The sequence below is a fragment of the Amphimedon queenslandica genome, unplaced genomic scaffold (genome assembly GCF_000090795.2).
Source record: "Amphimedon queenslandica unplaced genomic scaffold, v1.1 AMPQUscaffold_13504, whole genome shotgun sequence".
In the NCBI taxonomy this organism is placed as follows: Eukaryota; Metazoa; Porifera; class Demospongiae; order Haplosclerida; family Niphatidae; genus Amphimedon; species Amphimedon queenslandica.
The window spans coordinates 453733-467143 of record NW_003546260.1 but is presented as its reverse complement, the minus strand read 5'-3'; the positions used below and the strand labels follow the sequence as shown (position 1 = coordinate 467143).

At 37.6% G+C, this 13411-nt stretch overlaps 1 protein-coding gene across 1 annotated transcript; it reads left to right on the top strand.

Annotated features, from left to right (window-relative positions):
- Positions 1 to 1152: 1152 nt before the first annotated feature.
- On the top strand, positions 1153 to 1950 carry LOC100639140 (zinc finger MYM-type protein 1-like). Its single transcript, XM_011411743.1, has one exon. The coding sequence runs from the start codon at positions 1153 to 1155 to the stop codon at positions 1948 to 1950; it is 798 nt and encodes a 265-aa protein (XP_011410045.1).
- Positions 1951 to 13411: the final 11461 nt, after the last annotated feature.

Sequence of the window (13411 nt, the reverse complement as noted above, 5' to 3'; positions counted from 1 at the left end):
GTATGATGTGAGACACTAGTGTGTCAGATGCAGTGGCAGTAAGTGCCATAATGTTAACCTTGGGCACTATACTACGAAGCTCTGATAAATATGAATATTCAAGTCAAAAATCTTTGCCCCTACACATTAATCACATTATGGCTCAGCATGAGGCTCAAACTTACCATGTCCGAACGCAATGAGCTTCATCTATAACTAAAGCTACTAGCCTTTCTTGATATACATCATTTCCTAGCATTCGTCTCCATTTCTGCTTAACCAAGAATGTTTCTGGACTTACAAAAACAAGCTGGTACTCTCCTTTTATTATGCTGTCCTCATCTTCACAGTCACCAATACATACAGCAGTTAAACCTTTCGACAAAAAATTTGGTTTTTCATTAAAGCAATGAGAGGTAAGTCAACAACTGCAATGGACCCTTGCCTTTTCTTTAAGAAATCAAAAACTAGTGGCAGGCTGGCATAGCAAAGGCTTTTTCCATAACCAGTGGGTGAAATAACAAAGACATCCTTCTTTTGTAGGAAGATAGTAATGGCTTTCTTCTGTTCTTCCTTAAAGCTATATAAACCAAATTTCGTTAAAGATTCCAGCAGGGCTGAGTTGACAGAAGCATCATCAAAATAGCTAGATCTACAGCCAGCCATTTTATAATACATTTATGAAAGTTGAAGTGATGCTTCCTATTTTACGGATAAATACCTAATTTATATGGGCTTCCATTTTTGGCTGCAAAAGAATAGTTTCAGTAGGGAATGAATCCAGACCCTTCCTCACGTAGTGGGTTGGGTCTGGCACAAGAGACTACTGTGGCACCTACCTCCTCCAAATGACAGGAAAGGGATTCAAATCTTGCCACAGATAAAGAGCCTGAGGCTGATGTCAGTGATATAGAAAGGCAGGAAGTAGCTAGTGAGCTAGAGCTATGTGACACAGGCAGTAGCCCAAAACAACAGCATACAAATGAGGATGATGTTCCTTCAGATATACATGTAGCTACTACAAAAAATGACTCACCTTGTCAGCCTAAACTATCACAATTTCCATCTCGTATAATATCAGGTAAACAAAGATCATTTAATTCATCCTGGTATAGTTACAATTGGCTGGAATATTCAGTTCAAAAGGATGCCTGCTTTTGCTTTCCATGCCGTATGTTCCATCTTGAAGCTGGAAATTCAAAGGATAAATTTATGAAACAAGGATTTCGTGATTGGAAGCACGCCACTGGTAAATCTGGAATTCTCTATGTGCATGACAGGTGTGCATCCTACAAGCAATCAATGGAGTCTTGGTCCCAATACAAGCTTAATACTCAGCTCGGTACTTCAATTTCAGCCAGGATGGAGTCAAATCACTTGGAGGTGATTAGTACAAACCGTCACTATATTAGAAGCTTGATTGAGATTCTTCTACTTTGTGCACATCAGGAAATAGCTCTCCGAGGACACAGAGAAGGCACTAATTCTCCAAACAAAGGCAATTTTCTGGAAATTTTAGATGTTGTTGCTTCACATGATCCTGCTATTCAACAAAAGCTAGTCAGTGGTCCTCGAAATGCTTTGTATACCTCTCCTGAAATACAGAACTCACTCTTGAGTATTATGGGTAAGATGGTACGTGAGGAAGTTTGCTACAGAACCAGGAGTGCTGGTCTGTACTCTATATCAGCTGATGAAACAAAGGATATCAGCAAAACAGAGCAGATGGCCCTAGTTATCAGATATTTTAATATTAAAAAGGGAACTATACATGAAAGATTTCTCACATTTGTTGAAGCATTTAGTCTAAATGCTAAGAGCCTTGCAGCATATATCCTTGATACACTTAAGAAATATCAACTTGATACAGGGTCTCTTGTATCACAAGGATATGATGGGGCTAGTGTCATGTCTGGCAAATTTTCAGGAGTACAGCAACATGTGATGCAAGTTGCACCACAAGCCATCTAAATTCGTTGCTTTGCCCACATATTGAACCTTGTTCTTGTTGACTGTGCCAAAAAGATCAACTCTCTGCTAAATTTTTTGCACTCCTTCAGTCTTTATAAGTCTTTATTTCTTCAAACAAAGCACATGTGATTTTTGTAGCTCAGCAAGCAAAGTTACACCCAAGTAAGCCTAAGAAAGAATTGCAGAGGTTATCTGGCACAAGATGGGCCTGTAGGTATCTTGCTGTTAATGCTGTTTGTTGCACATTTGATGTAATATTGGCCATACTTACAGAGATTGCCAATAGTACTGCTTACGATCCACAAAAAGCAGTTGAAGCTCAAGGCTTGTTATTGCAAGTAAAATCATTTACCTTTTTGCTCCACCTGATCATTTTTTATAAAATTCTTTGTTGCCCAAAAAAGTTCTCAGATCTACTACATCATCAATGTAATCTGGCAAAAGCAGCTGATTTGGTGTCTTCCACAATAGAAACCTTGGACAAATTAGTGATCATTATGGGGATCATTTGTATGAATATGCAGAGCAAGTTGCTAGTCTCAATGAAATTCCTATTAATAAGCATAACAGAAGAAGCCAAATACTTCAAAGATTTGATGAGAGTGTTGTACTGAAATCTATAGGCCAAGAGACACAATGTCTACCAGCAGTGAGTGGAAGAAAACCATTTTTTTCCAGTACTAGACACATTTATTGTTGAGCTTAAGCAATGCTTCACATCCAGGAACATGAGCATTATGAAGGCAATCCAAGTGTGTGATCCTAAAGCAGATAAGTTTTTTGATCCAGACGCTCTTTTACCGATTAGCAATAACTATCAACTAGACCATGCAATGATTTCAATGGAAGTTGTACTTGCTAAACAAAGCCTATCATCAAAACCTAATATTGAGGGCATTAGTCATGCATTAAAGGAGCTATATCCCCTCAGAGAAGCTTTCCCAAAAACTGCTACAAATTGCTTTGACGGTATGTGTCAGTTCAGCTCAATGTGAGCGTTGCTTTTCAGCATTAAAAAGAATCAAGACTTATTTGAGATCAACAATGTCAGAGGAAAGATTGGTGGACTTGGTTTGTATTTCCATTGAAAATGATATCTCCACTAAACTTAATATAGAAAATGTCATTGACAAATTTGCAGCTCAAAGTAGAAGAATAATGTTGTAAACTACTATTACAAAAAATATTGATCATCTTGTTTGACTGTTTATTATTATTATTATTAGTAAAAACTAAGTAGTTTTAATTATTTTACTGAGGTCAATTAATTAACAATGTTAATTAATAAATTGACCATGCCTTTATGAATATTTAATTAACCTGTTTAAAAATCACAGCACACTTCCTGCGCCATTGATGCCCTAGTACTTCTTTTTCCCTGGCTATGCCACTGTATCCAACACATGGCATACAAGTGCAGGCATGTAATGTCCTTGCTCGTACCTTTTGGCAGTACATTATACTGTGCATGTGTAGCAGACCACAAGTTGGCAAGACAATGATATGGCAGACAATGCCCCGACAGAAACTAGTCAGACCAGAAATAGGACAAGGACAGTAGACATATGAGAGGCAAAAAGCTAGAGGATGGCATAGATATCATTAAATCTTTGATAACTAGAACTACTGGAGCAAGCCATCCTTTAATCTCTCAAGTACCTCTAAATAGTAAAATGAGATCTGCCCCTCAAATCATAGTCATACTTTCTCTCAAGGTTGTGCCAACTCTCAAGGTCATACAAAATCTTAAGGTCACACAAAATCTTAAGGTAATGCAATTGGACGTGCTAATTAAAGTTAAGCTTGCAGCCGTGCCCTTCAAGCCTTGATGTATGTAAGGCAGCATTTTGATTTTTGATTAGGACAAAAATGAGCAGATAAGAACTGTGAAGTGTTAATCCTCTTGTTGTTTGAATTCCATCAAGGTATACTAATCCAACTGTATATAAGTATAGCTTATACACCGAGGTTGAGGTTTCTGTGATTTATTGACCAAGGGAATCAGATTTGATGCATTTCTTATAGCTAGGGTACACAAGAAAGTATTTAAAAGCCATACTATTAGCAACCAATTCATTTTAAGTCACGCACTAGAATGGAAAAGCAACTAGACATGCTCATCTGTTCTCAAAAGATGCAACTAACACAGCCACCATTGATAGCTCTGGGAACGCCTATTTTTCGTCATAACATGACTGCCCCGCCTACTTTATTAGTGCTACTGAGAGCACAACAATCCCAGCAATCTTGTTTGCAAAGGCTGCATCGGGCAAGGATTTAAAAGATGCGCAAGATCACTGTGAGCCATACACGTATTACTTAAAGCACAGGAAGCAGTGCTGTTATATATCCAGCACAGCACTGCTTCCCTGCTTTAAATGATTTATGGTTACTAGGGGACGTACCAAAAGAACCGCCCTAAACCACATGAACATGTGCTTCAATCTTGGAAAATGGTAGAGAAGAGACCGTTAGAAGTAGATGATACTGGCTGTAGTGACTGTAGTGAGGAGGCGAGGGAGAGCAAAAGAGCCAAGAATGAAAAGCGATTTCCGTCTCCTATCAAGAGTGAAGCTTTACACAAAGCCGCTGAAGCTGTGGTGCCTAATAACACAAAGCAAAGCAAAAGGTGGGCCTTTAATACCTTCCTTACCTGGGCAAGAGAGCGCAACAAAAGATGTCCTGATGAAGAAATAGACGAGACAATTTTTTGCTGTCCAGATGCTGAGCGAGTCTCACACGTACTATGCCTTTTCCCACTTGAAGCCAGGAAGGTAGATGGAGAAAGGTACCCACCTTCCACGTTGAGGAATCTACTTAGTAGACTAAACAGAGAGTTTGTTAAGAATAAAGTTACTTCTGGCATTTTTGATAAATTGTTTTACAGAGCTTCGAAACACTCTAGATTCTGTCAATAGTCAGTTACACTGGGATGGTATTGGTGTTTCTACAAAGCATGCTGAAGTCTTGACTGTGCAAGATGAAGACCTATGTTCGGAAAGAGGAAAACTTGGTGCTTCCTCTCCGACTGTTCTCCAACACACAGTATTCTTCTACATTGGTTTAAAATTTGTGTTGTGAGGTGTTCAGGAACAGTATGACTTAATGATGAGCCAGCTAAAACGGGTACCTGAGGATCTCACTGTATATGATCGTAACGTCTACTATCAGTATTCTGAATATATATCAAAGAATAATGTCCACCGTTTTACTGATGCTAAGATGAAGAACAAAGCTGTTGCTGCATATGCTTAACCAGGTTCTAGTCATTGCCTTGTTTCATTGTCGGACAGATACTTACCTTTGTTACCCTCTGGAACTGAACATGTGTATATGTGTCCTGCGAAGGAATTTCAGCTGACTCACCTGCCTATTATCGACAAAGAGTAGGAATTAACACTACTAAGAAGTTTGTACACTTAATTACTTCAGGGGTTGGCCTAGTTGGTTATACTAACCATTGGGGCGACTGCTATGACCTGTATGTTCAGTAGTGGTGTGCCAGAAAAAGTTATTGCTGATAAATCTGGCCACAGGTCGCTTGATGGTTTACGAGCATATGAGCATCCTAATGAAGAGCTGTATCTGGCTGCAGAGGAAATTTGAGCCTACTAAGAAGTTTGGTTTAGCAGAAGAAAAGAAACCAGTGTAAAAAAAAGAAGAATCAAGTGCTACTTATCAGATTCCAGGACTTACTGGACTCAATAATTGCACAATTAATTTCAACATTTATAATAAGTGAACCAGTGTTTCTTTGATGATTGTACTATTCATTGCATCATTTACTCTAAAAATTGATTATTTCCTTCAGTGTGATTTCAAGTCACACCCACTGTGGACAACTACCATAACAGTATACCTAGTGATAACAGGGATGTTATGCAATATAATGTACTGGCAGCGCCTTTGGTACGCCCACGTAATAGACAATAAAACAAAAAAAGCAATATATGGGCAGAAAATATCTGGAATGACTGGTGCAAGGAAAGAATGAAAAGATTTGGGGAAGCTCCAACCAGACCAACCTTTTTATGAAAAACAGGCAAGTTTTCAATGATTAGATGTCAAAGTTTATCTTAGAAATACATATAATGGATGGGAAACAATATCCACCAAATACACTGTATGCAATTAGATGTGGAATTTTGCGTAAGATAGAAAAAATTGTCCAGATATCAACTTCATCAAAGATTCCAAGATTGATGGCTTTAGGAAGACGTTAAATTCTGAAATGAAGAGATTAAAATCTGCTGGAATTGCAGCAACAATTAAACGAGTCGGCCTGATATCATTTCAAGAAGAAGAGCTGTGGTCCAAAGGAATATTAATAAGCAGTTCTCCTCAAGTAACATTGGATACTATCATTTATATGTGTGGGCTATATTTTGCTTTAGGAAGTGGGCAGGAGCTTTAAGAACTAAAATTCGAACAAATAACTTTTGAAACAGGATCTGACGGTAAAAATGCATCATTTATAGAGAAAATTTATCAAAAAATAATCCAAGAAGATTGAAGCATAGAAAAATTGAGCCAAAAACAGTTTAACATTTTGAAAATAGCATTAATCCATCTCCTTGCTTTGTGTCATTACTACAAAAGTCATTAGTCATTACCCACCCATCAAAGAAAGAAAAAAGAGATGTTTCTATTTGACAGCACTAAGAAAACAAAAAAGTGACATATGGTACTCTAATGTTCCTGTTGGGCATAACACCTTATCAAATACTGTTACAAGAATGTTTGCTGCAACAGGAATTGACAGTTACAAAACTAACCACTCACATCACGTGACTGCTGCTACTAGACTATTTCAAGCCGGTAGTGATGAACAATTAATTATGAAAAGAACAGGTCACAGAAGCACAGATGGTGTACAAATTTATAAGCGTATAAAAAATGAGGATGTTACATCAATATTACAAACAAAAACAGCAGTCGTTAATGACGATATCAATTCACTTCATTCTCAAAAAAGTCACAAAGTATCTCCAGATAAAGAAAGGAACTTCAGCTTCAATAACTGCACAAACATACACATAACAATTCAAAAACAACATTACTATTATCAAGAGTGGATAATTATTTAGGGAGAGTGTCTAACCTGCCTATATTCTGTGATACCACAGCGCGTATGTTTACATCCGTTTTTTGCAAGTATACAGAGTTAATCCCAGTAATCTTCAAATTTATGGGTGTGGCTAATAAAATGGCGCTTGAAGCATGCAGGCAACTTAAGACTTATATCTCCACTCTGAGGATCATGTAGTGCGAGAAACAAGCAGGAGCAGACAGGAATATGTCCTTCTAATGGTTGGCTATTTCTTTTTTGCAGCTTTTTGACTTGGAATGAATATAAGGATGCAAGAATGCCTACTTGGTGCTAAGCACCATGCTATGTAAACATACGCACTGTGGTATCACCGATTATAGGCACGTTAGACACTCTCCCTAAATAATTATCCACTCTTGCTATTATTGTCATTCATTACCCAAGCCACGCACAGCGAGGATAAAGTAATCGTCCTGTCTGTGCACCTGTACTAAATAATAATGGTATAATTTTCACAACATTTGCAACTATTGGTGTCATTACATTCAACAATACAAATTCTCTCCCTATATATCCAAAAACACAACCTAATGCCAATATACATAAAGGCACAGTGATAGATTTAGAAGACTCTTAGCCATTCTCTCCAGACCATTGCCTAGCAATAGTCTGTCGTACATAAACTTCATTGAATAGAATGCGGTGAACTGATCACCATCAATATGTTATGATATCTCCCGTACATTGTATATCAACTTCAGTATCAAACCTTTAGAATTAAACTTCATTACTTCATTAAATATGGAAAAACCCTCAACCCTATTAAAATAGACACATATTTCGCTTTTAGTAATCCCTTATTTTTGCATGTATGGCAAGTATTGCTAAACCAGGACTTAAGTTTTAAAATACATGATTCATTAGATGAAATAAGCTAGTTGAATACCAGTACAGTGGTGTAGCAAGGATTTTGGGAAAGAGTGGCAAGTTGTGCAGCACAAAAAGCGCGCCACAAAATTTTGCAAAACCACACCCTTTTGGGACATAATCCCACTTATTTTTCAACATGGCAGACTCTTGACTGATCATACGCAACATTGAATACCTTTTCAGCTTTATCATAGCATCATAGAAAGACTGCTTTGGTTTTCCTTTCATATGTATGGTGTAGAACAGCTTTTCCTTCTAAAAGCAACTATTATTTCATTATTTTAAAATTTTGATTTTAAAAAAAGAGGGGCATCTGCCCCCTTGCCCCCCTGGCTACACCCCTGCAGTATATACCGCAAACTAGTACCTCATACAAGTGTTGGACAAGCTATCACTTTCTTTAAATCCTTTTGTACAACCCTGTTGTAGCTACATAAAGGCTGTTAAAACTCCAATAATTGTTGCAACTATTAATCCACTGCAATTTACTGGATATGAGATGCACTCAAACATTTGCCTATCACCCTTAAGGGAATGGGCAAGTGGAGTCATTCAACCAGACATTAGAAGCAATATTTTCTAAAGTGGTGATTGACAATCAATCAGACTGGGATATTCCCTTATCATAAGTACACAGTACAGTGCAATAAAAAGCTAAGTAGCTGCTCTACTTTTGCGTAGGTAGCTTGGTGCTCCTTCGTTGTGCAAGCGCAAACCCACCAGTAGTAGTAGTAGTGTACGTGGTCAGCAGCACTACAGTAGCTCAATCGTGAATCGAGCAAACAGTCCCCTAAACAGCCTTGTCGAAGCAGAGAGCAGCAGTAAAGATGAACTAGAAGAGGACAGACAGCCAAGAGAAGCATCCTCAAGTCCTTTAAGAGCCTCTAGAGCACTTGAGCACTTGCTACTACAGAACATGTGACTGGGCAGTACCACACTACTTCCTGGGTGTAGTGCAGCAAAAGTAGCAAAGTATAATTACTACCTACAAACTACCAGCGTACAACTCATGCTACTTATCTTTCCTCTTGCCTTGTACTGTACTCTTTGCTTATCAGACTGCTGTTCATGAAGCTACAAACTTTTCTCCCTTCAGCATTGTACATGAACGTTTCCCCTGTACTTCTTGCCAATGTTATTATAGGTATGACGACTTAATTCAAGGACTAGGAAAGTTCATTCCAGCTCATATGCAAGATGTTGGTAAATCACTCTACTTCCTGTTCCGAATCATTTGTGAATACCAGACTGAAGCAAAAGAAAGAAATAAGAGATGGTATGATGAGAGGATATCAGGGAGAAGCTTTGTTGTTGGTGACTATGTGTGATTATATGTACCAGCTATTAAAAGGGGTACCAACAATAAATTTTCATATACAGTCAACAACAAAGTCAACATGTATGGCTACAAAATACAGCTGATACAAAGTAAACATACACTAGTAACAGTGTTTTAGTGAGCTGGAAAGTAATACAATATCTGATGTTGCCAAAGATCATGATTAGGCAAATGGTGGCTGGTTTAGAGTGGAGTGTATGCCTGTCATTGCCAGATATGGCCCAACTAGATGCTAATGATACATAAAGGAGTAATACCAGTAGATGCTACAAAACCTGCAACTGTTCAGGAAGATGTTATCCTACCCCACGTGCCAAGGTTATACAAAAGGTACCTGTCTGTTGCTCAAGTAGGGTACAAAAGCAAAGTGATGTTGGACCATGTCGTTGGCATTAGTTTGAAAGAACTCAAACTCTAGTGAGGAAGTATGTAGTTGTAAATTATATTGTGTTATCATGCTCATTTCATCATTAACCTGTATTCAATTATTTTATGTAATACTGTTGTTCTTTATAATACTGAGTCTTATCCTGATTCTCTATAAAGCTTGTTACAAAGCTACAAAATCCTGTCAGTATTTCAAAGGCAAGACCAGTTTGCAAAGATTCTAATGTAATGGAGCCGTATTTTGACATTTTAAAAGCAATTTTAAAGGATAATGATCTTTTTGATAAATTACACCAGATCTATAATGTAGATAAAATAGGTATGCCATCAAATCCTAAACCAATGCAAATACCTTCAAACTGGCGGAAAAATCCAAGTATTAATGTTACAAGCAAAGACCAAGAGCAAGTAACAGGATGCCTTCATGTTGGAGGAGTTATGATCCCATCCACAATCATTTGAAATGAGGCCTGAGCAAAAATATAAGGCAGTTCCTGGGATATACTATGGACTACCTTTAAAAGGTGGATAGATCAGGACCTCTTCTTTCTCTGGTTCGCAAACACTTTTTGCAATATGCGGCTCCGGCAAGAACACTAATTTCATCAAATAGTCACTCTTCTTATTACTGCCCAAAGCCCATTCGTTTAGCAAAAAAGCATGATGTTACACTGTTTACTTTTTCTCTGAATATTACACATTTGGTAAAGGAAAATTGATCCTCTCAAAATTTAGTGTGCATAAAATGTCATAAATATCAATAAGATAAGACAGTGGGTAAAAATTAGACCAGGATGGAGATGGGGACAGTGAAACAGTCAATAAAAGCAGGACAGGAACGGAAAAAACAATGTAGAAGCAGAACAGAAACGAAGGACGTAAGCGACATAGGGACGGGGAAATACAGGGTAAAAATGGAACTGGGACAGTACATGTGTATTCACATGCATCAATATAATAGATGAGTCTCCCGCTTGGTCTCCAGTAGTGCTGAGCGGTATGGCGGTACTATAATTATACTGTATAGTCGGTCGTCACTTTTTTACTGACCAGACCAACCGATCGACAGTGTGGGCCGTAATGTCTCTTTTACTGACCGCGTGTGCACTGACACGTATGGTATGCCATCACGTGAGTGAACTGATTGTCACGTGATTTAACAGCGTGGTGAAGCGTGTTTTGCTTGGTTGAGAAGATGGTAACTCCATCTCCTTATTACACCTTCCCTGACAGTGATTCATTCAAGGATTTGCCCCCAGAAACAGTGATAAGTATTTTAAATGACTCGGAAAAGGTGGACAAAACTGTCTGCCATCTACCACCTGTAAATCCTAAAGGTGGAGAAGTGTACCTTTTTGTACCTAGAAATAAAGCTGGAAAAGGTAACCAGATCTAGCTATTAGTGAAGTTTTTATACTTTCTTGTTACTCCTAGATGACTGGAAGTGCAATCAATTGTTTTGGAAGAATTATGGCTGTAAAACATTACAGACCACACCAGTCATTGTTAAGACTTACTGTTTTTGTAAATCCTGATGGGTGCAATGAACCTTCATTTAAAAGATTCTCCTATCAGTTTGCAAAGGATGATAAGCATGCTACTGTTCTTCATTACAGAGGAGATCATAAAGTGTCACAGAAGTACACGAATTTGAAGAAACAAACCTGTGCTTCAGTTAGGAGAGAAGTTGAGAAGCAAGAGCAATCACCATCTGTTGTTTATAAAAAAAGTATATGTAAAACTGTTCCACCAGAATATCAAACAGTTCTTTGTCCGAGAAATCCCAAACAGGTGTGCAATTTACAAGCAAAGCAACGACAGAAACTACGCCTATCTCATGATGCTTTGTATAATCTTCATGAACTGTGTTACGATTTAGAGACATTTGTGCAGAAAATTGTCACTCACCCGGACCTCATTGTGATCTGTGGCCTCAATTCAATGCTGAAAGATATAAACAGACTGCTTTCTATTGCTGACAGCAACTTGCATCACTTATTGTCATATGATACAACTTTTCAGCTTCAAGATTTTTATGTATTACCACTATTGTTTAGAAATGTCTTATTTTTTAAGTTTCCTGTGATGCCAGTAGCATTCTTAGTACACGAAAGAAAACTAAGATGTTGTCATGAAGAAATGTTCAGAGTTATTGCTAAGGAATTACCATCTCTTGTTAATGGGAGTCAAACGATACCAATGGTAACAGATGATGAAAAGGCATTTGACACTGTTGAAAGATATCTACCTAAAGTTCGTCACTTACTCTGTTGGAATCACATAATTAATGGAGCTAAGCTGTGGTTAAGGCAACATGGAGTGACATCTCGTGAAGTGCCAGTTTACGTGAGTGATATCCATGATCTTCTCCATCAACCATCTGCTTCAGAATATGTGACTCAGCTGGACATTTTAAAACAAAATTGGAGTGATTTTTTTTACAGTCAATACATGAATGAACTTGATAAAAAAGTTAGTTTAATAATTGGCTGTAATCAATTTTTTTTAATGTATACACATGCATACAGATAAAGTCTATGTGTGCTAGATGGAACCTTGAAGAGTTTGGGCTTTATAATCCACTGAGTGGCATCACGAATAACCAATCAGAGGGATTCAATTCTGTGTTAAAGAGAATGCAAGAATGGAAGGAGATCCCAATTGATAGTGCAGTTTTATCGCTATACCACCTACAAGCATTCTATTGGAATGAGTGGCAACGTGGATTAGCAGGTATTTGAAAATAGACTGTACTTTGTAACTTTAATTAATCAATTATAGGATTAGGTGGATATGTGTTTGCTTTGAGAGAGTATCAAAATTTGTACCACATTGCAGTAGACAAAATACATTTAATATCAGCTATAAGTTTAGAAGATATAGGAAGAAAGTGTACAGAGGAGAACAATCTTCAGCTACGTGTAGATAAAAACACACATTTATTACCAGAGGAAGAGTAAGGAAATTAATTTTTCAATAAAATATTTCAAAAAAATTTCAGTGATCATGAAGAGATACATGTACCTGTAAATGAAAGTCAGATAACATCAGATGAAAATGGAATTGGTAGTGGAGATTCACAAATGACCAGAGCCAGGTATGTTTTGGCTATAGTTATTGGTGATGTATGATACAATGTATGTAGGATGCTACTAGAAAGGGGAAGTTTATCCCATGATCCCAAATTGGGAACTTTTACAGTTAAGGGATCTTCGGGTAAACTTTATGTGGTCACACTGTATCCCAAGCAGTTTTGCTCCTGTCCTGCAACATCACTGTGCTATCATATAATTGCAGTGCAGCTTAGTTTGGGCATGGAAATTAGTCAGGAAAGGAAGAAGGTGAATCTTAGTCAATTGAAACGGAATACAAGAAATAAAGCCCACAAGAAATCTGGAAGAAAGCGACCAACTCCAGGTTTTGCTATTCACTTTCATTTTGTTGTTTTTAAAAAACATTTAGAGGACTATGACATAGAACCTGCTCCAGATTCACTTGCTAAGAAGAAACCTGAGCAACCAAAGGACAGCCAAGAAGATGAGACAGGTCTTGGCACTTTAATACCAAAGGTATACGGTAAAATACAGTACATTTAAAGTTCTGTCTTGACATTATTTATAAATATGTGTATAACCCATGTAGGAAGATTCTTCAGAAGAATTTAGTTACTCAGCTATTAGCAAGGAAGTAAATGGAACCATTACACATGCATGTTCTCCAAAAACAGCTCCAACTACTAGAGGTATGCATGTATA